This window comes from Ranitomeya variabilis, chromosome 8, assembly GCF_051348905.1.
Source record: "Ranitomeya variabilis isolate aRanVar5 chromosome 8, aRanVar5.hap1, whole genome shotgun sequence".
Lineage (NCBI taxonomy): Eukaryota > Metazoa > Chordata > Amphibia > Anura > Dendrobatidae > Ranitomeya > Ranitomeya variabilis.
The window spans coordinates 203452238-203477901 of NC_135239.1; the positions used below are offsets into that span (position 1 = coordinate 203452238).

The 25664-nt window shown below is 43.7% G+C and overlaps 1 protein-coding gene across 2 annotated transcripts in view; it reads left to right on the top strand.

Moving 5' to 3' along the window:
* CPNE9 (copine family member 9) overlaps nucleotides 1-25664 on the top strand; it is a 262960-nt gene that overhangs the window by 227843 nt on the left and 9453 nt on the right. For both annotated transcript variants that reach the window (XM_077276307.1, XM_077276308.1), the window contains 11 exons: nucleotides 611-714; nucleotides 1964-2068; nucleotides 5400-5441; nucleotides 6144-6219; nucleotides 17739-17792; nucleotides 18787-18848; nucleotides 19801-19847; nucleotides 20713-20894; nucleotides 21291-21418; nucleotides 22158-22260; nucleotides 23983-24040. In XM_077276307.1, coding sequence (XP_077132422.1) covers nucleotides 611-714; nucleotides 1964-2068; nucleotides 5400-5441; nucleotides 6144-6219; nucleotides 17739-17792; nucleotides 18787-18848; nucleotides 19801-19847; nucleotides 20713-20894; nucleotides 21291-21418; nucleotides 22158-22260; nucleotides 23983-24040 — 961 coding nt within the window. The remainder of the gene's footprint in view (nucleotides 1-610; nucleotides 715-1963; nucleotides 2069-5399; nucleotides 5442-6143; nucleotides 6220-17738; nucleotides 17793-18786; nucleotides 18849-19800; nucleotides 19848-20712; nucleotides 20895-21290; nucleotides 21419-22157; nucleotides 22261-23982; nucleotides 24041-25664) is intronic.

Consider the following 25664-nt stretch of genomic DNA (forward strand, 5'->3'; position numbering starts at 1 on the left):
ATAATGATGTCATACCATACACATATATAATGCTGCCATATTGTACACATAAATAATACTGCTATAGCATACATATAAATAATGCCACTATACAATACACAAAATGATGCTACGATACTGCACACATAAATAATGCCGTCATACTACACATATAAAAAATGCTACCATGCTGCACCCATAAATAATGATGTCATATTTCATAACTAAATAATTAGGTCACACCATACACATACAGTATATTGATACCATATTGTATACATAAATAATACTGCTATGCCGTACACATAAATAATACTGCTATGCCGTACACATAAATAATGCCGCAATACAATATACAAATAATGGTACGATACTGTACATATAAAAAAATGACAATGAACAATGTATGCCGAAATAACAACATTCTCTGATTCTAGATCCAGGAGATTTGCTTGGGATTAATGATCTTATGTTGCATGTATGTAAATTACTGAACGGACCCACAAGTAAAAAGTTTCAAAACTTCAAGAAATCAGCATGACCACCGGGCAGCTACAGATGTAATCAGGCGAACTGTCCGAAGGTTATTATTAAATGTGTATTAGTATAACCAGCGCGTTCTCCATTACAGGACATCGTCACTCTGCAGCTCTGTGCTAATAAGTTGGACAAGAAAGATTTCTTTGGGAAGTCAGACCCTTTCCTTGTATTCTACCGCAGCAATGAGGACGGCACGTAAGTCCGACTGCTCACTCCTTATTATAAACTACCTGATGGAAGAAGGGGCGCGCTCTCGAGAACCTCCCGTCCCCGACTTATAATAAAGCAACAATTAAGAACCCGCTGAGATCATCACAAAACCAACTAACCGCTCTGAAACTGGGCAGAAAACGGTGACTGTAATGTGGATTTCCTGCAGATTTGTTACAGATTTCACCCTTCTGCATTGAAATCCATGATGAAAATCCACAGAAATCATTGATATGCTGCGGATTTAGAAATTTGCACCCGCTGAGGGCAAAATGTGTAGATGAGATTTGTTAGATATGTCACCCACTTTCTTTTCAGATACAGTAAAAACTTTACTTTTGCAGCTACTGAAGAATTAGGTCCACACGGAACTAGAAATAATCCGCAGCAAAATCTTCATGAATTACAAGCAGATTGGTGGCAGATTTTGCTGCGGATTTCACCCTATGCATTGCAAAGAGTGAAATTCAGAGAAAACATCAATTGATATGTTGTGGATTTGCTTTATAGATGCAGTAAATTATGTATGCAGTTACTGAAAAAAATAGGTCTACCTAGAACCAGAAAAAAATCTGTGTCCAATCTGCAGCAAAATCTGCATGATAATCAAGCAGATTTTGTTGGGGACTTCACCCTATGCATTGCAAAGAGTGAAATTCAGATAAAACATCAATCGATATGTTGTGGATTTATGCTGTGTGTAGATAAGAAAACAATGAGTTTTTCAAGTGGAAACCGCTTAAGAAAACGCTCCTTCTTTGTGCAATTTTTCGAGTTGTTGTTGAAGAGTTTGTTTTTTTATGGAAATGTATTTTGCAGAAGTTTGAAGAATATTCCATCAGAAGTTTCAAAGAAGTGACCTGCACTTTCCTTTTGTTCTACCAGATGTTTTTTTTTTTTAAAAACCTGAAGTGGAAATAAAGTCCGAACGTAAAAACAAAAAAGCGATTTAAACAATAGAAATGAATAAGAAGTGGGTTTTTTTTAGCAAACTTTCAGCCATTTTTTGGAGCATACCCCTCTAAAAAAACCCTCAGGTTGCACATAGCCTAAACCTCCCTAGCATTTTCATCTGCTGCAACATTGTAACAAACAAGAGTGTAAAGTAAAATATTTACGATTACTTATAACAAACAGAAAAGCGGGGAATGGAAAGACAAAACATGTTAGAAAGTTGCAGAACGTTTCATTGCACCATCATCAGGATGAAAGAATCATTGACCTTATTTTACAGGTTCACAATCTGCCACAAAACAGAAGTTGTGAAGAACACGTTGAACCCCGTATGGCAGCCGTTCACTATCCCTGTGCGAGCGCTGTGCAACGGTGACTATGACAGGTCCGGGAATCCCTGGATCCATTCTCCAGGTGTTATCTCTGTAGTTAGTAACAATTGTATTCCAGGTGCCCCCTTATGACACCGGCATGGCGGGTACTGGGGTCCGGGGTCACTAAATGTCAGTCTGTTCTGGGGGAGGATTTGTGGCCGTAGCTGTACGTACATATGTGTATATGTATGAATGTGTTCTCATGTGATCGAGCATTTCTATGTATGAATGTGCTGATATATGTCTGTATGAGTGTGCGTGTATAGTAGATATGCAAGAATATAAGTATGGGTGCTCTTATATAAGAGTGTGCATTTATGTGGGGTTTTTAAGTGAGTAGTTGTGCTTGTGTGTCTGGAGTGTGTATTTCTGTTCATATACACTACAGACCAAAAGTTTGGACACACCTTATCATTTAAAGATTTTTCTGTATTTTCATGACTATGAAAATTGTACATTCACACTGAAGGCATCAAAACTATGGATTAACACATGTGGAATTATATACTTAACAAAAAAGTGTGAAACAACTGAAATTATGTCTTATATTCTAGGTCCTTTAAAGTAGCCACCTTTTGCTTTGATGACTGCTTTGCACACTCTTGGCATTCTCTTGATGAGCATCAAGATGTAGTCACCGGAAATGGTCTTCCAACAATCTTGAAGGAGTTCCCAGAGATGCTTGGCACTTGTTGGCCCTTTTGCCTTCACTCTGCGGTCCAGCTCACCACAAACCATCTCGATTGGGTTCAGGTCTGGTGACTGTGGAGGCCAGGTCATCTGGTGTAGCACCCCATCACTCTCCTTCTTGGTCAAATAGCCCTTACACAGCCTGGAGGTGTGTTTGGGGTCATTGTCCTGTTGAAAAATAAATGATGATCCAACTAAATGCAAATCGGATGGAATAGCATGCTGCTGCAAGATGCTGTGGTAGCCATGCTGGTTCAGTATGCCTTCAATTTTGAATAAATCCCCAACAGTGTCACCAGCAAAGCACCCCCACACCATCACACCTCGTCCTCCATGCTTCACGGTGGGAACCAGGCATGTAGAGTCCATCCGTTCACCTTTTCTGCATCGCACAAAGACACAGTGGTTGGAACCAAAGATCTCAAATTTGGACTCATCAGACCAAAGCACAGATTTCCGCTGGTCTAATGTCCATTCCTTGTGTTCTTTAGCCCAAACAAGTCTCTTCTGCTTGTTGCCTGTCCTTAGCAGTGGTTTCCTAGCAGCTATTTTACCATGAAGGCCTGCTGCACAAAGTCTCCTCTTAACAGTTGTTGTAGAGATGTGTCTGCTGCTAGAACTCTGTGTGGCATTGACCTGGTCTCTAATCTGAGCTGCTGTTAACCTGCGATTTCTGAGGCTGGTGACTCGGATAAACTTATCCTCAGAAGCAGAGGTGACTCTTGGTCTTCCTTTCCTGGGGCGGTCCTCATGTGAGCCAGTTTCTTTGTAGCACTTGATGGTTTTTGCCACTGCACTTGGGGACACTTTCAAAGTTTTCCCAATTTTTCAGACTGACTGACCTTCATTTCTTAAAGTAATGATGGCCACTCGTTTTTCTTTACTTAGCTGCTTTTTTCTTGCCATATTACAAATTCTAACAGTCTATTCAGTAGGACTATCAGCTGTGTATCCACCAGACTTCTGCACAACACAACTGATGGTGCCAACCCCATTTATAAGGCAAGAAATCCCACTGCGTGTGGTATTTAGGATGTAAATATAAAATCGTAACAAAAATGTGAGTGTATGTGTGCCTGTTTAGATGTATTATGTGTACTGATATGAACGTGTATACTGTGTATACACATACCATGTGTTTATGTTTTGTGTGTATTCATAGGAATGTGTATGTATGTATATCTATGTATATATGTATTGTGTGTTTATATGGATACGTATGTGTGTGTATATATGTATTGTGTATATTTATATGGATGTGTATGTATTTATATGGATACGTTTGTGTGTGTATATATGTATTGTATATATGGATGTGTATATATGTATTGTGTGTATTTATATGGATATTTATGTGTATATATGTATTGTGTGAATTTATATGAATGTGTATGTGTGTATATGTATTGTATATTTATATGGATGTGTATATATGTATTGTGTGTATTTATATGTATGTGTATGTGTGTATATGAATTGTGTGAATTTATATGGATGTGTATATATGTATTGTGTGTATTTATAGGAGTGTGTGTGTATATCTATTGTGTGTATTTATAGGAGTGTGTGTATATGTATTGTGTGTATTTATATGAATGTGTATGTGTGTATATATGTATTGTGTGTATTTATATGAATGTGTATGTGTATATATGTATTGTGTGTATTGATATGGATGTGTATGTGTGTATATATGTATTGTGTGGATTTATATGGATGTGTATGTGTGTATATATGTATTGTGTGTATTGATATGGATGTGTATGTGTGTATATATGTATTGTGTGTAGTTATATGGATGTGTATGTGTGTATATATGTATTGTGTGGATTTATATGGATGTGTATGTGTGTATATATGTATTGTGTGTATTGATATGGATGTGTATGTGTGTATATATGTATTGTGTGTAGTTATATGGATGTGTATGTGTGTATATATGTATTGTGTGTAGTTATATGGATGTGTATGTGTGTATATATGTATTGTGTGGATTTATATGGATGTATATGTGTGTATATATGTATTGTGTGTATTTATATGGATGTGTATGTGTGTATATATGTATTGTGTGGATTTATATGAATGTGTATGTGTGTATATATGTATTGTGTAGATTTATATGAATGTGTATGTGTGTATATATGTATTGTGTGGATTTATATGGATGTATATGTGTGTATATATGTATTGTGTGGATTTATATGGATGTATATGTGTGTATATATGTATTGTGTGGATTTATATGAATGTGTATGTATATACAGCAGGATCCTGTTGCACAGTGAGATATGGCGTCTATCGTTCCAGGATCCTGTTAGCGGCGTTCTCTGTGTATGGCCGGAGCAGCGAGCTGTTACACGGTGTTACAATCCCCTCCTGTGAGTCAGTTGTCAGGGAAGAGACACTGAAAATAGCAGCTGACCGTTCCCACGCTGTCCCCTGCCGCCTCCTGTATCCCCGCACGTGTTCCCATCTCTCCAGCCGCGGCTTCATTCATTACATCCACCATTATAATAGTCAGCCAGTGCCGGACACCCGTAATATGGGGACACTGGTGCATTACGGGGACCTGGACTACATATGCATCTATAGATAATTAATTATTTCTTAATTAGTTAATTAATTGTATTCCTTCCTCTGTCTTTGCAGGACGGTGAAAGTGGACGTGTATGACTGGGACAGGGGAGGAAGGTATGCCGTGTGATAGAATTTACAGCTTTTTGAACAAATAAAGGAATGTTCCCCAAAAACATGATAAGGGCCCCCCCGAAACTTCTCACGGATTGTGAAATACGCCTGGGAAAGCCTCGCTGCAGCTCTGCATACGGTATTCAATTTAAAGGGAACCTGTCGGTCTTCCTGACATACTCCCTCATTACATAAAGACACCTCTTACTGAGCAATGCTGCAGAACTTCGAGAAAACAGTGTGAAAATTAAGCCGTGCAGGGAATAAAAGTCTGAGCACATGGAAAGTGTCCGGTGGGCGGTCCCTCCGGTGGGCGGTCCCTCCACTCCTTCCTACCCCATTTACCTTGATTGACAGGTCTGTCCCTATATCCAAATAGGAAATGATGTGACAATCTGGCCAAACCAAGCGAGGAGAAGCCAGAAATATTTCACCCTGTGACCAGACTGTTTTCTTCATGTCTTGTTTTTTTATTTCTCATTTTTTATATATCTATTTTTTTAAAAACACCTTTTTGTAACAAGGGAGACTCCTTAAATTACATGCCGCCCCTGGTTTGGGCAGGACAGCTGAAAGCATTATTTTAATGAGGCCGAATCGCAGTACCAGGCTCAGCCCATAGACAGGGGTGGCACTGTTTCCAATAACATCCCTTACAATGCGCAGATACAGGAAAGATAACTTTGCTCTATTGTTATTTTTCAGCCACGACTTCATCGGGGAGTTTACTACGAGTTACAGGGAGTTATCCAGAGGACAGAACCAGTTCAGTGTCTATGAGGTGAGGAAATGTCATCTTATGAGTCTCGTCGTTCACGGCCGCTGAAGTCTCAGGTACCTCACATCTGAGAGGACTTTAGGGCATCGGCCGAGCAGCAGATTTATAACCGAGGATAGGAAACGTTTTGCTGCAGCGACGACTTTTCTAAGTATGATCCTTAAAGTTTGTGTAAGAATCGTCTAAAAGAGATTGTGACATCAAATGACCAATATACAGTATATATATATATATATATATATATATATATATATTATAAGTCTAGGAATTACCTTTAAGCCTTATGCTCTATACGCTAGACTCATACCTCATGTTCTGCTAAAAAAATTTTTACAGCAGTCTCATAATCATCACAGACAGGATTACAATGGAGCGTAACATCTCTATATACAGTAGATAACACAGGATTCACCATTCACAATGGCTGAAGTCACAGCTCACCTCCTCCTCCTGTACAATGACTGATAACACCTCTATATACAGTAGATACCACAGGATTCACCATTCACAATAGGTGATGTCACAGCTCACCTCCTCCTCCTGTACAATGACTGATAACACCTCTATATACAGTAGATACCACAGGATTCACCATTCACAAAAGGTGATGACACAGCTCACCTCCTCCTCCTGTACAATGACTGATAACACCTGTATATACAGTAGATAACACAGGATCCACCATTCACAATAGGTGATATCACAGCTCACCTCCTCCTCCTGTACAATGACTGATAACACCTCTATATACAGTAGATAACACAGGATCCACCATTCACAATAGGTGATATCACAGCTCACCTCCTCCTCCTCCTGTACAATGACTGATAACACCTCTATATACAGTAGATAACACAGGATTCACCATTCACAATAGGTGATGTCACAGCTAACCTCCTCCTCCTGTACAATGTCGGATAACTCCTCTATATACAGTAGATAACACAGGATCCACCATTCACAATAGGTGATATCACAGCTCACCTCCTCCTCCTGTACAATGACTGATAACACCTCTATATACAGTAGATAACACAGGATCCACCATTCACAATAGGTGATATCACAGCTCACCTCCTCCTCCTCCTGTACAATGACTGATAACACCTCTATATACAGTAGATAACACAGGATCCACCATTCACAATAGGTGATATCACAGCTCACCTCCTCCTCCTCCTGTACAATGACTGATAACACCTCTATGTACAGTAGATAACACAGGATTCACCATTCACAATAGGTGATGTCACAGCTAACCTCCTCCTCCTGTACAATGTCAGATAACTCCTCTATATACAGTAGATAACACAGGATCCACCATTCACAATAGGTGATATCACAGCTCACCTCCTCCTCCTGTACAATGACTGATAACACCTCTATATACAGTAGATAACACAGGATCCACCATTCACAATAGGTGATATCACAGCTCACCTCCTCCTCCTGTACAATGACTGATAACACCTCTATATACAGTAGATAACACAGGATCCACCATACACAATAGGTGATATCACAGCTCACCTCCTCCTCCTGTACAATGACTGATAACACCTCTATATACAGTAGATAACACAGGATCCACCATACACAATAGGTGATATCACAGCTCACCTCCTCCTTCTGTACAATGACTGATAACACCTCTATATATAGTACCTTTCTATTGAAGACACGTGAGAGCTGATGACATTGATCGTGTTATTGACACTAGGGACGCGCTCCGGATACTGATGAAAGCATTATCTGAATGTTTAATCTGAGCAAAGTGAAAGATGAAAGGATTAATCAGCTCGTATCTCATTATTTTCCGTCAGTACAGGAGTCTGTGCATCGAAGCTAAACGTATTATCCCCGTCTCATCCCGCTGCCCGATACACTGCGAGCTCCTGATACACAGATACTGGAGCGTTTACATGGAGAATTCAGTGCTCCAGTTCATCCATCCAATACACAGAATAATACCAGACTAATTAAAGGGGTCTCCCGCTGTCAGCTGGTTTGAAACTGTCCCTTGATTACATTGCAGCTTGTCTAGGAATAGTTAAAGGGTATGTCCATGCAGTGCACAGTTATACATAAAATACTATCCTATACTGTACCCCAGAGCTGCACTCACTATTCTGCTGGTGCAGTCACTGTGTACATACATTACATTACTGATCCTGAGTTACAGCCTGTATTATACTCCAGAGCTGCACTCACTATTCTGCTGGTGCAGTCAGTGTGTACATACATTACATTACTGATCCTGAGTTACATCCTGTATTATACTCCAGAGCTGCACTCACTATTCTGCTGGTGCAGTCACTGTGTACATACATTACATTACTGATCCTGAGTTACATCCTGTATTATATACTCCAGAGCTGCACTCACTATTCTGCTGGTGCAGTCACTGTGTACATACATTACATTACTGATCCTGAGTTACATCCTGTATTATACTCCAGAGCTGCACTCACTATTCTGCTGGTGCAGTCACTGTGTACATACATTACTGTTATGACCCCAATGGCGAGGGTCTCAGAGGAACGTGGAAGTCTGCAGAATACAAAAATCCAGCTCATAGGGCAGTGGTAGCTGGGTTGACCATATATCTACTCCTAACGCCAACACTAGAAGTAGCCGGGGATCATTCCTACGTTGATTCTAGATGACACGCTCCAGCCGGAGAATCTAGCTACCCCTAGTAGAGGAAAACAAAAGACCTTTCTTGCCTCCAGAGAAGGGGACCCCAAAGCTGGATAGAAGCCCCCCACAAATAATAACGGTGAGGTAAGAGGAAATGACAAACACAGAAATGAACCAGGTTTAGCACAGAGAGGCCCGCTTACTGATAGCAGAATAAAGAAAGGTAACTTATATGGTCAACAAAAACCCTATCAAAATCCACACTGGAAATTCAAGAACCCCCGAACCGTCTAACGGTCCGGGGGGAGAACACCAGCCCCCTAGAGCTTCCAGCAAAGGTCAGGATATATATTTGGAACAAGCTGGACAAAAATACAAAACCAAAACAAAATAGCAAAAAGCAAAAAGCGGACTTAGCTGATATAACTGGAACCAGGATCAGTAGACAAGAGCACAGCAGACTAGCTCTGATAACTACGTTGCCAGGCATTGAACTGAAGGTCCAGGGAGCTTAAATAGCAACACCCTTAACTAACGACCCAGGTGAGGATAAAAGGAATGACAGAAAAACCAGAGTCAAAAAACTAGTAACCACTAGAGGGAGCAAAAAGTAAATTCACAACAGTACCCCCCCCTTAGTGAGGGGTCACCGAACCCTCACCACGACCACCAGGGCGATCAGGATGAGCGGCATGAAAGGCACGAACTAAATCGGCCGCATGAACATCAGAGGCGACCACCCAGGAATTATCCTCCTGACCATAGCCCTTCCACTTGACCAGGTACTGAAGCCTCCGCCTGGAGAGGCGAGAATCCAAGATCTTCTCCACCACGTACTCCAACTCGCCCTCAACCAACACCGGAGCAGGAGGCTCAGCAGAAGGAACTATAGGCACAATGTACCGCCGCAACAAGGACCTATGAAATACATTGTGAATAGCAAACGACACAGGAAGATCCAGACGAAAAGATACAGGATTAAGGATTTCCAATATCTTGTAAGGCCCAATAAAACGAGGTTTAAATTTGGGAGAGGAGACCTTCATAGGAACAAAGCGGGAAGAAAGCCATACCAAATCCCCAACGCGTAGTCGGGGACCCACACCGCGGCGGCGGTTGGCAAAGCGCTGAGCCCTCTCCTGTGACAACTTCAAGTTGTCCACCACATGATTCCAGATCCGCTGCAACCTATCCACCACAGAATCCACCCCAGGACAGTCAGAAGGCTCCACATGACCCGAAGAAAAGCGAGGATGGAAACCAGAGTTGCAGAAAAAAGGCGAAACCAAGGTGGCGGAACTAGCCCGATTATTAAGGGCAAACTCAGCCAACGGCAAGAATGTCACCCAATCGTCCTGATCAGCAGAGACAAAACACCTCAAATAAGCCTCCAAAGTCTGATTGGTTCGCTCCGTCTGTCCATTAGTCTGAGGGTGGAAAGCAGACGAAAACGACAAATCAATGCCCATCCTACTACAAAAGGATCGCCAGAATCTGGAAACGAACTGGGATCCTCTGTCTGACACAATATTCTCAGGGATGCCGTGCAAACGAACCACGTTCTGGAAAAACACAGGAACCAGATCGGAAGAGGAAGGCAGCTTAGGCAAAGGAACCAAATGGACCATCTTTGAGAAGCGATCACATATCACCCAGATAACGGACATGCCCTGGGATAGCGGAAGATCAGAAATGAAATCCATGGAGATATGTGTCCAAGGTCTCTTCGGGACAGGCAAGGGCAAGAGCAAACCGCTGGCACGAGAACAGCAAGGCTTAGCTCGAGCACAAGTCCCACAGGACTGCACAAATGACCGCACATCCCTTGACAAGGAAGGCCACCAAAAGGACCTGGCCACCAGATCTCTGGTGCCAAAAATTCCCGGGTGACCTGCCAACACCGAGGAATGAACCTCGGAAATGACTCTGCTGGTCCACTTATCCGGGACAAACAGTCTGTCAGGTAGACAAGACTCAGGCCTATCAGCCTGAAATCTCTGCAACACACGTCGCAGATCCGGAGAAATAGCTGACAAGATAACTCCATCTTTAAGAATACCAACAGGATCAGCGACTCCAGGAGCATCAGGCACAAAGCTCCTAGAAAGAGCATCGGCCTTCACATTCTTTGAACCTGGTAAATACGAGACAACAAAATCAAAGCGGGAGAAAAACAATGACCAGCGGGCCTGTCTAGGATTCAGGCGTTTAGCAGACTCGAGATACATCAGATTTTTGTGATCAGTCAAGACCACCACATGATGCTTAGCACCCTCGAGCCAATGACGCCACTCCTCAAATGCCCATTTCATGGCCAACAACTCCCGATTGCCCACATCATAATTTCGCTCGGCAGGCGAAAACTTCCTAGAGAAAAAGGCACAAGGTTTCATAACAGAGCAACCAGGGCCTCTCTGCGACAAAACGGCCCCTGCTCCAATCTCTGAAGCATCCACCTCAACCTGAAAGGGAAGTGAGACATCGGGCTGGCACAAAACAGGCGCCGAAGTAAACCGGCGTTTCAACTCCTGGAAAGCCTCCACGGCAGCAGGAGCCCAGTTAGCTACATCGGAGCCCTTCTTGGTCATATCCGTCAAAGGTTTCACAATGCTAGAAAAATTAGCGATAAAACGACGGTAGAAGTTAGCGAAACCCAAGAACTTCTGTAGACTCTTAACTGACGAGGGCTGAGTCCAATCAAGAATAGCTCGGACCTTGACTGGGTCCATCTCCACAGCAGAAGGGGAAAAAATGAACCCCAAAAAGGGAACCTTCTGTACACCAAAGAGACACTTTGAGCCCTTGACAAACAAAGAATTTTCACGCAAAATTTTAAAGACCAACCTGACCTGCTCCACATGCGAATCCCAATTATCAGAAAAAACCAAAATATCATCCAGATAAACAATCAAAAATTTATCCAGATACTTCCGGAAAATGTCATGCATAAAGGACTGAAAAACTGAAGGCGCATTGGAGAGCCCAAAAGGCATCACCAAGTACTCAAAATGACCTTCGGGCGTATTGAATGCGGTTTTCCATTCATCACCTTGCTTAATGCGCACAAGGTTGTACGCACCACGAAGATCTATCTTGGTGAACCACTTGGCACCTTTAATCCGGGCAAACAAGTCAGACAACAGCGGTAAAGGATACTGAAATTTGACAGTGATCTTATTTAAAAGCCGATAATCAATACAAGGTCTCAAAGATCCGTCCTTTTTTGCCACAAAAAATAATCCCGCACCAAGAGGGGAAGAAGACGGACGAATATGTCCTTTCTCTAGAGACTCCTTGATATATGAACGCATAGCGGTATGTTCAGGTACCGACAGATTAAACAGTCTTCCCTTAGGAAATTTACTGCCTGGGATCAAATCTATAGCACAGTCACAGTCCCTATGAGGAGGCAGTGCACTGGACTCAGACTCACTGAAGACATCCTGATAATCAGACAAATACTCCGGAACTTCCGAAGGCGTAGAAGAAGCAATAGACACAGGCAGGGAATCCCCATGAATACCACGACAGCCCCAACTTGAGACTGACATAGCCTTCCAGTCCAGGACTGGATTATGGGTCTGTAACCATGGCAGCCCTAAAACAACCAAATCATGCATTTTATGTAAAACCAGGAAACGTATCACCTCGCGGTGTTCAGGAGTCATGCACATGGTAACCTGTGTCCAATACTGCGGTTTATTTGCTGCCAATGGCGTAGCATCAATACCCCTAAGAGGAATAGGATTTTCTAATGGTTCAAGAGTAAAACCACAGCGCTTAGCAAATGAGAGATCCATAAGACTCAGGGCAGCACCTGAATCTACAAACGCCATGACAGGAAAAGACGACAGTGAGCAAATCAAAGTTACAGACAGAATAAATTTAGGTTGCAAATTACCAACGGTGACAGGACTAACAACCTTAGCTATACGTTTAGAGCATGCTGAGATAACATGTGTAGAATCACCACAGTAGTAGCACAAGCCATTCCGGCGTCTATGAATTTTCCGCTCATTTCTTGTCAGGATTCTATCACATTGCATTAAATCAGGTGTCTGTTCAGACAACACCATGAGGGAATTTGCGGTTTTTCTATCACATTGCACCGAATTAGGTGTCTGTTCAGACAACACCATGAGGGAATTTGCGGTTTTGCGCTCCCGCAACCGCCGGTCAATTTGAATAGCCAGTGCCATAGTATCATTCAGACCTGTGGGAATGGGAAAACCCACCATAACATTCTTAATGGCTTCAGAAAGGCCATTTCTAAAATTAGCGGCCAGTGCACACTCGTTCCAATGTGTCAGCACGGACCATTTCCGAAGTTTTTGGCAGTACACTTCAGCCTCGTCCTGCCCCTGAGACATAGCCAGCAAGGCCTTTTCTGCCTGAATCTCAAGATTGGGTTCCTCATAAAGTAAACCGAGCGCCAGAAAAAACGCATTAATATCAGCCAATGCCGGATCTCCTGGCGCCAGCGAAAAAGCCCAATCCTGAGGGTCGCCCCGTAAGAACGAAATAACAATTTTTACTTGCTGAGCAGAGTCTCCAGATGAACAGGGTCTCAGGGACAAAAACAATTTACAATTATTCACAAAATTCCTAAACTTAAACCTGTCTCCGGAAAACAGTTCAGGAATCGGTATTTTAGGTTCTGACCTAGGATTTCTGATAACATAGTCTTGTATGCCCTGCACACGAGTAGCCAGCTGGTCCACACTTGTAATCAAGGTCTGGACATTCATGTCTGGAGCAAGCATAGCCACTCTGAGGTAAAGGGGAAGAAGAAAAAAAAAAAAAACTCAGAATCTTCTTTCTTATAATCCCTCTTCTGCAATGCATTAAACATTTAATACTGGCCTGGCAAACTGTTATGACCCCAATGGCGAGGGTCTCAGAGGAACGTGGAAGTCTGCAGAATACAAAAATCCAGCTCATAGGGCAGTGGTAGCTGGGTTGACCATATATCTACTCCTAACGCCAACACTAGAAGTAGCCGGGGATCATTCCTACGTTGATTCTAGATGACACGCTCCAGCCGGAGAATCTAGCTACCCCTAGTAGAGGAAAACAAAAGACCTTTCTTGCCTCCAGAGAAGGGGACCCCAAAGCTGGATAGAAGCCCCCCACAAATAATAACGGTGAGGTAAGAGGAAATGACAAACACAGAAATGAACCAGGTTTAGCACAGAGAGGCCCGCTTACTGATAGCAGAATAAAGAAAGGTAACTTATATGGTCAACAAAAACCCTATCAAAATCCACACTGGAAATTCAAGAACCCCCGAACCGTCTAACGGTCCGGGGGGAGAACACCAGCCCCCTAGAGCTTCCAGCAAAGGTCAGGATATATATTTGGAACAAGCTGGACAAAAATACAAAACCAAAACAAAATAGCAAAAAGCAAAAAGCGGACTTAGCTGATATAACTGGAACCAGGATCAGTAGACAAGAGCACAGCAGACTAGCTCTGATAACTACGTTGCCAGGCATTGAACTGAAGGTCCAGGGAGCTTAAATAGCAACACCCTTAACTAACGACCCAGGTGAGGATAAAAGGAATGACAGAAAAACCAGAGTCAAAAAACTAGTAACCACTAGAGGGAGCAAAAAGTAAATTCACAACACATTACATTACTGATCCTGAGTTACATCCTGTATTATACCCCAGAGCTGCACTCACTATTCTGCTGATGCAGTCACTGTGTATATACATTACATTACTGATCCTGAGTTACAGCATGTATTATACTCCAGAGCTGCACTCACTATTCTGCTGGTGCAGTCACTGTGTACATACATTACATTACTGATCCTGAGTTACATCCTGTATTATACCACAGAGCTGCGCTCACTATTCTGCTGATGCAGTCACTGTGTGCATACATTACATTACTGATCTTGAGTTACATCCTGTATTATACTCCAGAGCTGCACTCACTATTCTGCTGATGCAGTCACTGTGTACGTACATTACATTACTGATCCTGAGTTACAGCCTGTATTATACTCCAGAGCTGCACTCACTATTCTGCTGGTGCAGTCAGTGTGTACATACATTACATTACTGATCCTGAGTTACATCCTGTATTATACTCCAGAGCTGCACTCACTATTCTGCTGGTGCAGTCACTGTGTACATACATTACATTACTGATCCTGAGTTACGTCCTGTATTATACTCCAGAGCTGCACTCACTATTCTGCTGGTGCAGTCACTGTATACATACATTACTGATCCTGAGTTACATCCTGTATTATACCCCAGAGCTGCACTCACTATTCTGCTAGTGCAGTCACTGTGTACATACATTACATTACTGATCCTGAGTTACACCCTGTATTATACTCCAGAGCTACACTCACTATTCTGCTGGTGCAGTCACTGTGTACATACATTACATTACTGATCCTGAGTTACATCCTGTATTATACTCCAGAGCTGCACTCACTATTCTGCTGATGCAGTCACTGTGTACATACATTACATTACTGATCCTGAGTTACCTCTTGTATTATACCCCAGAGCTGCACTCACTATTCTGCTGGTGCAGTCACTGTGTACATACATTACATTACTGATCCTGAGTTACCTCTTGTATTATACCCCAGAGCTGCACTCACTATTCTGCTGGTGCAGTCACTGTGTACATACATTACATTACTGATCCTGAGTTACCTCCTGTATTATACTCCAGAGCTGCACTCACTATTCTGCTAGTGCAGTCACTGTGTACATACATTGCATTACTGATCCGGAGTTACACCCTGTATTATACCCCAGATCTGCACTCACTATTCTGCTGGTGCAGTCACCGTGTACATACATTACATTACTGATCCTGAGTTACATCCTGTATTATTCTCCAGAGCTGCACTCACTATTCTGCTGGTGCAGTCACTGTGTACATACATTACATTACTGATCCTGAGTTACATCCTATATTATACCCCAGATCTGCACTCACTGTTCTGCTGGTGCAGTCACTGTATATATACATTACATTACTGATCCTGTACTGATCCTGTATTATACTCCAGAGCTGCACTCACTATTATGCTGGCGAAGTAAATGTGTACATACATTACGTTACTGATCCTGTAATGATGACCAGCAGAATAGTGAGTGCAGCTCTGGGGTATAATACAGGATGTAACTCAGGATCAGTAATGTAATGTATGTACACAGTGACTGCACCAGCAGAATAGTGAGTGCAGCTCTGGGGTATAATACAGGATGTAACTCAGGATCAGTAATGTAATGTATGTACACAGTGACTGCACCAGCAGAATAGTGAGTGCAGCTCTGGGGTATAATACAGGATGTAACTCAGGATCAGTAATGTATGTACACAGTGCTTATGGAGCGGCCCCCAGATGCAGGGCGACGGAGTACTCGAATCCGGGTCTATCGGTTCTGAGGATGTCACGGTGGCCCGACCCGGTCCGTGGTCCTGCTAAGGGGCGCCCAATAAAAGGTGTAGGTGGTGGTGTAGGTCGCAGTAAATAACGAGGACACAAGGCTGCAGTCTCTTTACCTCTTTACTGAAGGCTTCAGCATCTGCAATCCAGAGCACTGCTAACAGGGCTGGCTGAGACCGGCCGGTCCGAAGGCACATCCAGAGTTCCCTTTGCAGGTGGAAATCAGTGCCTACCTACTAGCGCCTGGGTGTTGTAGTACCTCCCTGCTGAGCACCACGGGATAGTCCTCACAACTGCTGTGTATGTTTCTGTTCTTTCTCTCCGTCCCCCAGATGATTTGGCTAGGACGCACCCGTATGACGGGGTAGACCTGGAGTTATTTTATAGGGACCCTAGAGACGCCCCTCTCCCACAATTGCCTCCGTTGTCTTCATTAGGTGATTTAGGTGAGACAGCCAACCTAAAGTTAACTGCCCTGCCGTTGGTTTGAAGTAATGCGTGGAGCCCAATACTTCCTCGGCGTTCCGGCCACCGGCTACGCGCCTCAGTAGGATGTTGCCGATCTCGGGGCACGACTCCTACTGGTTCTATTCTCCTTGTGCTGTGATCTCGTTTCTCACTTCTCCACAATATACTTCGCTTCTTGTCCTTTGTTAAGATACCGCCGCAATGAAGTGCAGGTGCGGCTCCGTAACGATCTGTCCTTTCGCTAGGCCTCTGTCAGGATCCCACCCCTGACAGGGACCCCCCTGGATCTTCCCAAGCAACCTCTTCTCTCACTAGATGTTACCTGGGCAAAACCCAGTCAGCTTCTCCCTAACTTCCTATCCAACCCCCAGTTTTACCCGAGTGTGAGGAGTGGCCTAATACATAGAACCCTTAGCTCCCCCTGGTGGCCGGAGTGTGAAGTGTAATGTGTGACTGTGATACCTGGTCAGGTGAACTCTTTTAGTGCAATCAAACGTACCATAGCCCCCCTTAGTGGCGGAGCGTCAGTACTGCAATGACCAGGACTCTGGGGCGCTGCACTTACATTCGGTAATGCACTGTATTTATAGATGGACATGCCCGTATAGTATAGGCCTTATCAGTAGGGATGGTCACACGCCATGTACACATTGCACCAGTTGTGCACCTTAGGACCACCCATTTCTCCATCACTTTCCTCTTCTATTGATGTAACATATACTGGAGACATTCTGAGCTGTGATCCATTGACTGCTCCATTTATGATGACACTTGTGTATCGCGCCTTTTCTGCAATCTACAGAATTACCAGTGGATGTCTCCCCCACCGCAGCCATTATTCTCTGCTTTCACCCTGATGGTCCACATGTGTCAGTGTAATTGGTGGATGAGGATGGAGCTCCTTCTCTGTGATGAATGCTCGCCTCCCTAATGAAGATGAATGCTGGTGCGCTGACAGCCATCCTTGATGTGTCGTTCCTCTCTCCGTAGGTGTTAAATCCAAAAAAGAAGTGCAAAAAGAAGAAATACATCAACTCCGGAACGGTGAGACAACGTTCACCAGACCTTATGTCTAGAAGGAAATCTTTACCTTTACGAAGGACGTTACCATGTGTCGTCCACGCTGTGGGATTACACAAGGCTGGCTTGTCTCGTCGTCTGCTGTGGGGTGGAGGAGCAGATTTACAAGATGACCCACAGCCCTAACCCAAACTGAAAAAGGGGGGGAAGACCCAAAAATATAAAGGATCCGGGATATGAGACCGGCGCAGAGCGTCCAGGGTGGAGGGGCTGCGTCACTCCTTCCCGTGACTGTTCCCGGTCCTGCAGGTTGGTCCAGGTTGCAGAAACTGCAGTACCAGGCACAGTCACAACCAGACGTGTGGCGCTGTGCAGTAAGGTGTAGTCCCTTCATTATCAGATCTTGGTAACTAGAGTTATACAAAAAAATTTGCAAGACCCAGGTCCCCTGTTCCGGCTGGTACCCCCACCTCCAGCACCACTCCTCATTAGTAAGCCCAGTGCAACATCACCATTGCCAAGTCTACTAGTCAAAAAAGGTGCAGGTAAGAGCAAGTTTGCAGGGCTCCAGTCCAGACTACCAACATGGCCGGTGGACCCGGGTCCTGCAAATCTTGTTGGTCAAGATGTCCTTTCTCAGAACCCCCTCTAGGTCAGGTCTCCAGGACTTTTCTCTACTTATCGAGGCCCATATCTGTACAATATGGGGCAGCCACCTATGGAGTCTTTATGACGACCGTAGACTCCCAACAGACATTGCAGGCAAGCTGGAGTCACTGGTGGCTTCTGTGCCATTGGGGGACACTTATGAACTACACGTCTCAGCAATCTCTGGGTGGAAGAGAATTAGACAAAAAAAATTGGTAAAGCGAAGCAGCAGTACTCTGCTCATAGGCTGTGTTGTGTTTGGACCCCCATTATCGCGTCCCCGCCCGCTGCACCCGCCCGAGGTCTCCCTGGTCCAGTACCTGCTGGTGGTGGGGATGATTGACAGCTCAGTATCTCCCATGTTTCACAGGTGACACTTCTGTCTTTCAAAGCGGAATCGGAATATACATTTGTGGATTATATCAAAGGCGGGTGAGTACAACCCTCATCATTTCTAGATGACACTGCATCCTGTAGGATGGGCGGTAATGAGAATAGCCATTGTTATATCAGCTGCTATTCAGGATCAGACTAGAGACAATTCATCTTACTATAACACCAACATATTCTGCAGCGCTGTACAAGGATCGTCATCAGTCTGACAATGGTGGGGGATCACAATATGGTTTCTCTAGTGGTCATCTGTTCATTGGGGTGCCTGACTCCATCCTGATGATAGGATCAGGCATATTGAATTTCAACATGCCCGATCATTAATTCTCTCAAAAGATATGCCGGCACCAGAGGAGTCATCAGCAGCCTACTCCCTTCCTCCTATTATGAATACATGCATGCTCAGTTATAGCCAGCGTCCATTTATATCGGGTTTGAGGACCGCCAAGGTTAGTGACCATCATAAGGCCTAAACCCCATGGCCTTCTCAGCACTGGCGGACAGGAAGAGAACAATATACGGCCCCTTGCAGTTCAATAACTCATCATAGCGCACAATTCCATCTGCTTTGAAGGTAAAAATGGCCCCCTGACCTCTTTGGCCCCTGGGCGGCTGCAATGATATGTCCGCCCCTGGTGGCTTGTAGTGAGCAATGACCAATCCTTTTGTTCCTGATGGAGACAAGTGGCCATCAAACGTGACCTTCTCCCCTTTCAAAATACATGTATGCTCAGCCAAACGGAGCACGCATATGCATGAGGGGTCAGACGACATGGCTGACAGCTGGCCGTATGCCATCTAGGAAGTATGGACATCCCAAAGCGTAGACGACCATTGCTGCTGGATGTGTTGGTACTATATGGACTATATGGGAATACTCACCAATGTGTTCAATCAGTGGCAGAAATAAATCAGGGAAATGTCCCATCACACATCGCGCTGAAAAATCTACAATTACTTTTTCTACTTTTTGTATTTATTTTTTCCCTAGGACGCAATTAAACTTCACAGTCGCCATCGATTTTACAGCTTCGAACGGTGAGCAGAGAACGGTATTTTTTTTTTCTTCCTCCCTCAACTTTCCTCCATTATTCCAATTAATTGCAGGACTCTCACTGCTACGAAAATGACAAGTGTCTGGGGGGAGGTACGGGTGAGCTAACGCGGCCTCGCGGGTCGGCAGGTGGGGGCCACGGCTTTGCTGATGGTGTCGATTCACCTCCCCACGTAATGAGGATGCAGAAGTGACTCCTCCGGCAGCTCCATATGTACAAGCCGCAAAGAAAGGAGCTGGAAACTGGAGGCAAAATGCATCGCTGCACGTGCTGGAGAGAGGAGGATGACGAGATGGAGTCCGGTGCCCTCACATATAGCACTAACCTATCAGGCGGACTGATCGACCTATCTGTGTATGGCGGTCTCCCCACTTACCCCTGGCAGATAATGTCGGGAGATATATGGGTCCTCATGCTGAATTTCAACCCCTTTTTGGTCTCAGGGGAGATAAGTTGCTACCAGAGCTGTCTGGAATCAGTTTATCCCGCTCTTGCCATTAACATTGGATGCACGCTCAGTCAAAGTGAATGTGCATGTGTATTAGGTGAGTCAGGAGAAATGGCTCGTTCGGCCATTAACTATTGAAAATATGGTTGCAACTTGTTCTTAGCAGAGATAGAGCTGAAATTTCCCTCTCCGCATTAAAATAATATGCACGATCAGCCAAACTGAGCGTGCATGTGCATTAGGGGGTCAGGAGAAATGGCTCATTCTGCCAATGGCCATGCAAGGTGTATGAGCACGATCTCAGATCACTGCACAGACTGACTCTGGTCACTTAGCCTCTTCTTAGGACATCGTTGGATACACCCAAGGCAAGGGTTAATTTGTTGCATCGCCTCCCCAGGTAACCCCTCGCAGCCCACCTCGCTCCACTACATGAACCCCTACCAGTTGAACGCATACGGCATGGCACTGAAAGCTGTCGGAGAAATTATCCAGGACTATGACAGTGACAAACAATTCCCGGCCTATGGTTTTGGTGCCAAGATTCCTCCAGATGGCAAGATTTCCCATGAGTTCCCGCTGGTTTGTAAATGTCTTATGACATATTTTCTATCATTACCTACCACATATACAAAAATGAATATAATATTTTGGTTTTTTTGAACATTGGTATATATATATATATATATATATATATATATATATATATATATATATATATATATATATATATATATATATATATATATATATATACTGTGTATATATATATATATATATATATAAAATATATATATTTAATACATTAATATATTATTTAATTTACATTAAACAATTAGAATTGTATTACTAATTATTATTTATTTATTTTAATATCTACATTTTAATAGGCCTGACATTCTTTCGAGGTCCCATAAATCCCAGATTACATTTTTTTTTACAATTTCTTGTGTCATTTAATATGTATTTTGCTTTCAGAACGGCGAAATGGAAAGTCCAAACTGTGTTGGGATACAGGGCGTGCTGGAAGCGTATTTTAAAAGTCTGCGGACTGTTCAGCTTTACGGACCAACCAATTTTGCACCAGTTATTAATCAGGTTGCCAGGTAAGTGAATATTTATTATATGTGTGATCAGAGGTTTCTACACTTCTGGGGTCTGTAGGTCTCTCTTCTTTACTGTGTACAGTTTATACATTGGTTTCAATAGTAGAACTGTATGCAGTCAGCTCCTGGGCTCCCCCTAGTGGTGGCTGCAGGCAGTGAGAGTTTTATAATATACCATTATGTCTGTGTAGGAGATTTGGTGCTCTCTATCGGACAAATGGAGCTACTAACTCTGGAAAGAAAGTATTTAGCACATAAAGATGTAATGTAAAGACATTAATAAGGGTTCAGACACATGAACCCCAAGATCTGGACTTTTTATATTGATGACCTGTCTATAGGATAGGTCATTAATATCAGATCGTTGGGAGTCTGACACCCAGCAATCAGCCGTTTGCAACCACATGTACACAGTATACCACCTTGGAAATGGACAGCTCAATACACCATGTAGTGGCCGTTCTCGGTACTGCATCTCAGCTCCTATTGGAGTAAATGTGCTCTCAGCTGCAGTACCTGAGAACGGCCAGTACACGGTGTATGGAGCTGTGGTGTTTTGAGTCTGTACACTGTCCCGGCCACCGCAGGAGCTGCAAGCAGCTAATTGGTGGTTGTGATGGTAGGTGGTGGCCCGCCACTAATCTGATATTAAGACCATACTTAAGGATAGGTCATCAATGAACATCCGGGACAACCTGCAGGATAAGCTGATTTATCCCTATTCTCTGTTCTTCCCAAGTGCCGCAGGTCAAGTGACGGATGGATCCCAGTATTACGTCCTCCTGATCATCACTGACGGCGTCATCTCTGATATGGCGCAGACCAAAGAAGCCATCGTCAATGTGAGTGCACATGTTGTATCTTTATAGGTGTCTCTCCCACCAGAATTGCAAATTATTTTTCTAATATAGTAATTACATTAATGCACATAAATATCCCATTAAAGACTACCTGTCTCTTGCCATAAATATGTAATTTTTTTTAACCTGGTGTAAATGCCGCTGATCTTCTGAATCCGGCGCTGTTTTTCTTTTCTTCCTGCTCCTCTCCATTCCTGAGATATGGCCCATTTTTCCCTTATATAAATCTAATCTTTTATCTAAGTGGGCGTGGTCCTCAAGGGAAATTTAAGACCACGCCCACTTAGCCAATAAAACAAGATTTAAATACAGGGAAGAGGAGGCCATATCTCAGGAACGGAGAGGAGCAGGAAGAAAAGAAAAACATCATCGGATTCAGGAGAACAGCGGCATTTAAAGTGGGTAAAAAAATATACACATTTTTAACACCTGCCAGGACCCCTTTAAGTGTTAAATCAGGAATTGTCTGAACTTTTGAGAATAAGTTTTTGTGGCTTCAACAGTTTCATTACAAGGATATGCCATTACAATGAATAGGGGGCCCAGGACATGGGAACCAATGGTTTTGACAGAGGGCAGGGGCAGCAGGTAGTACTCATTATGGAGAAATTAGGAGAGAGGCTGAATAATACCTTATTTCCTCCGGGCCGTGTAGGAGGGAGTGGAGAACGGCAATTAGTATGTGAAAACCAGCACATACAATACAAGGCTCCCGGTAGGTTAGGAAATTAAAAAAAATAAAATCTTTCTTGCCGCTGATGAAAATCTGCCTTAATGAGGAGTTGACATTAATTCCAATTAAAATGGAGGAAGGTTAATAATAATCCTGTAGAGTGCGGCTTTGTAGAAGAGAGCAGCTCTGTGTTCTCCGAAAGAAGCCTAGAAAAGAAGACGCTTACTGACTGTACTCGCAGTCCGTCCATTCCATACAGAGCGGCATCAAGGGGATCCGTCATAAAAGCCCTCGTTATTCTCGTCAGTGGACCGTAAGAACTCTGGGGATTTCTAATTATGGCCCGGAGCTTTAGTTTTATCCTCTTTTTTAAACTCATCAGCAGAAATTTGCCTTATTTTGTTGTTCTTAAAGGAACTTTTTTTTTTTTAAACTCCTCAGCAGTCACAATTTATTTAATTGCTCGTTTGCTTACAAAGTTAAAAAAGGAAGAAATTTTGGTATTAGTCTTGATTAAAAAATGTTCTTGATCGTTTTGGGTCTACAGCTCCTATGCAGAATGATGGGTCTCCATGATAACAGACAACAGCAAACAAACAGTGTAGTCAGATCCTGAAGTTTCCTATTAGGTTGACTGTAGCTTTCAGACTACGCCGTTTGTTTGTTGTCTGTTACCAAGGAGACACATTACTCTGCAGGAGAACTGCAGACACAAAAGATAGGTGATTTTTTAATTTATTTTTTTAAATCAAATTTGCTTACATTTTCATTTTTGGATGCAATGGAGCAATAAAATGGGGGACAAAGCCCACTGCAAGGGAAATATGGCCAACAATAAAGAAAATGCAGCCTTAAAGAGTGATCCAAAATTGGACTGTGTGTCCTGCCCTCCAACCCTGGCCAGGGATGCCCACAATCTTTTATACCCCCTTCTTGGCTGGATGGGGGGACCAGGGTCGCTGTCCGTCGGGAGGGTGCTTGTCCTGCTATTTACGATCCTCGAGATTCTCCTAAACGTTCTTTTTTCCTAGGCTTCATCGTTACCATTGTCCATCATTATTGTTGGAGTCGGCCCGGCGGAATTTGATGGTGAGTTACCTGCTACGTCTTATCTAGGGTCCGTGGTTGTCAGGACCGTCGGTGGCAATCTGTATCATGGTACCCCTAAAGGAACTGTCACATCCAGCCCTACTATCCTTTCCTATGTAGGATCACGGTGGTCCCTTTAACCCTTACCGCAGTCCCATATGAGGACTATCAGATGCCTAGAGGTGCGATATGTTTGCAGTCGCGGGGTGGTGGCAGAAGCAATGAGACATTTCCTGCCATCTTAAGGAAACCATCAGTCCTTCATGCCACTTCCTGAACGTTGCAGCCCACCATGCCGCGTCGGCAGAGGCAGCCGAGGAACAGTTAATTTGTGCCGCTCTCCGGCTGCTCTGCCCTTGAGGTATCACCGCACCTGCAGAAGAAAATAACAGCAGAAACTCTCGGGAACGGTACAAAGTCATTGCATCTACAAAGTAATTAGACGGCGGCATCCTGAATACATATTTACAGCAGATGGGAAGATTTCACTGCTGCCAAAAGTAGAAATGCCCAAAATACGCCCAGCGAGGATTAACAAGGAGAAGGTGCCCTGGATAGTAGATGTCATAGATGTAGAAAATGGTGGAAAGTGACTGGAACTATCGGGGGTTGAGATAGCAGTCGTACAAGGGTCCTAGAGCCTGAAGGTCTCTGTGCCACATAGGAAGACCCCAGTATTATAGATGGCACATTATAGGGTCGGACCCCCCGTACAGATTTCGTATAGGGACACAGGAGGTTGAAATTACACCTCCAGAAAGGGGGATAGTAACTTTACAAACTGCAACATCAAGAAGGAAAAGTCGTGGAATTCTGGAAATAACAGGATGGAGACGTCACTGATCTGCAAATAATGGAGAAATAGAAGCAGCATCTGTAAAACCTCTTAAATTACTCAGTCTGGAGTCTGAGCCTTGTGCAGAAATCCCACCTGCTATCACTGAGGTCATTAATGGTCGTCTGAGGAAGGTTCTGCCACTGAATGCACTTTGGCAAATCATCAAGATCCACTGCTGGCAGCTCCTGTGTAATCACTGACCAGTGACGTCCCCAATGTGCGCAAAGGAGACAAGTCCAGAGACGTTGCAGATTTAGGTCACAGGCTGCTCACAGTAGCACGAGCAGCATGAGGCCTGGCGTTGTTTTGCTAAAAAATGGCTCCTGAGACACTGGAGAAATGGCCACCACTGGGTCCACTACGGATCTATTCTGTGCTGTAAGTGAAATTGGACGTCACGTACTAAGACTAGGGCATCACAACACAACTACACAAATGATCAGAAGGCATTTGCACAACAGTGGGCTACAAGCTGGACGTCTGGCAACAGGGGTCCACAGACCTCGTGCCACCGGTCTCATAGGCTATCATTATACAGAGAAAAACGGCAATGGAGGCTGGAATGGAGGTCTGACCTCTTTAGCGATGAGTCCAGCTTATGAGTTGGACGCCATGAAGATCCCTTCACAAGGGAACGTCACATCGTTCCTACTCCTGAGATTATATTGTGGGGGCATAATGTACGGAGGCCAGACCCCTCTAGTCTTCATTCCCAGTAGACTATCAGCTCCGCGTTACATTGATTTGGTGGTGGAACCAGTGGAGCGGCCATTTCTCTAAAGAGCC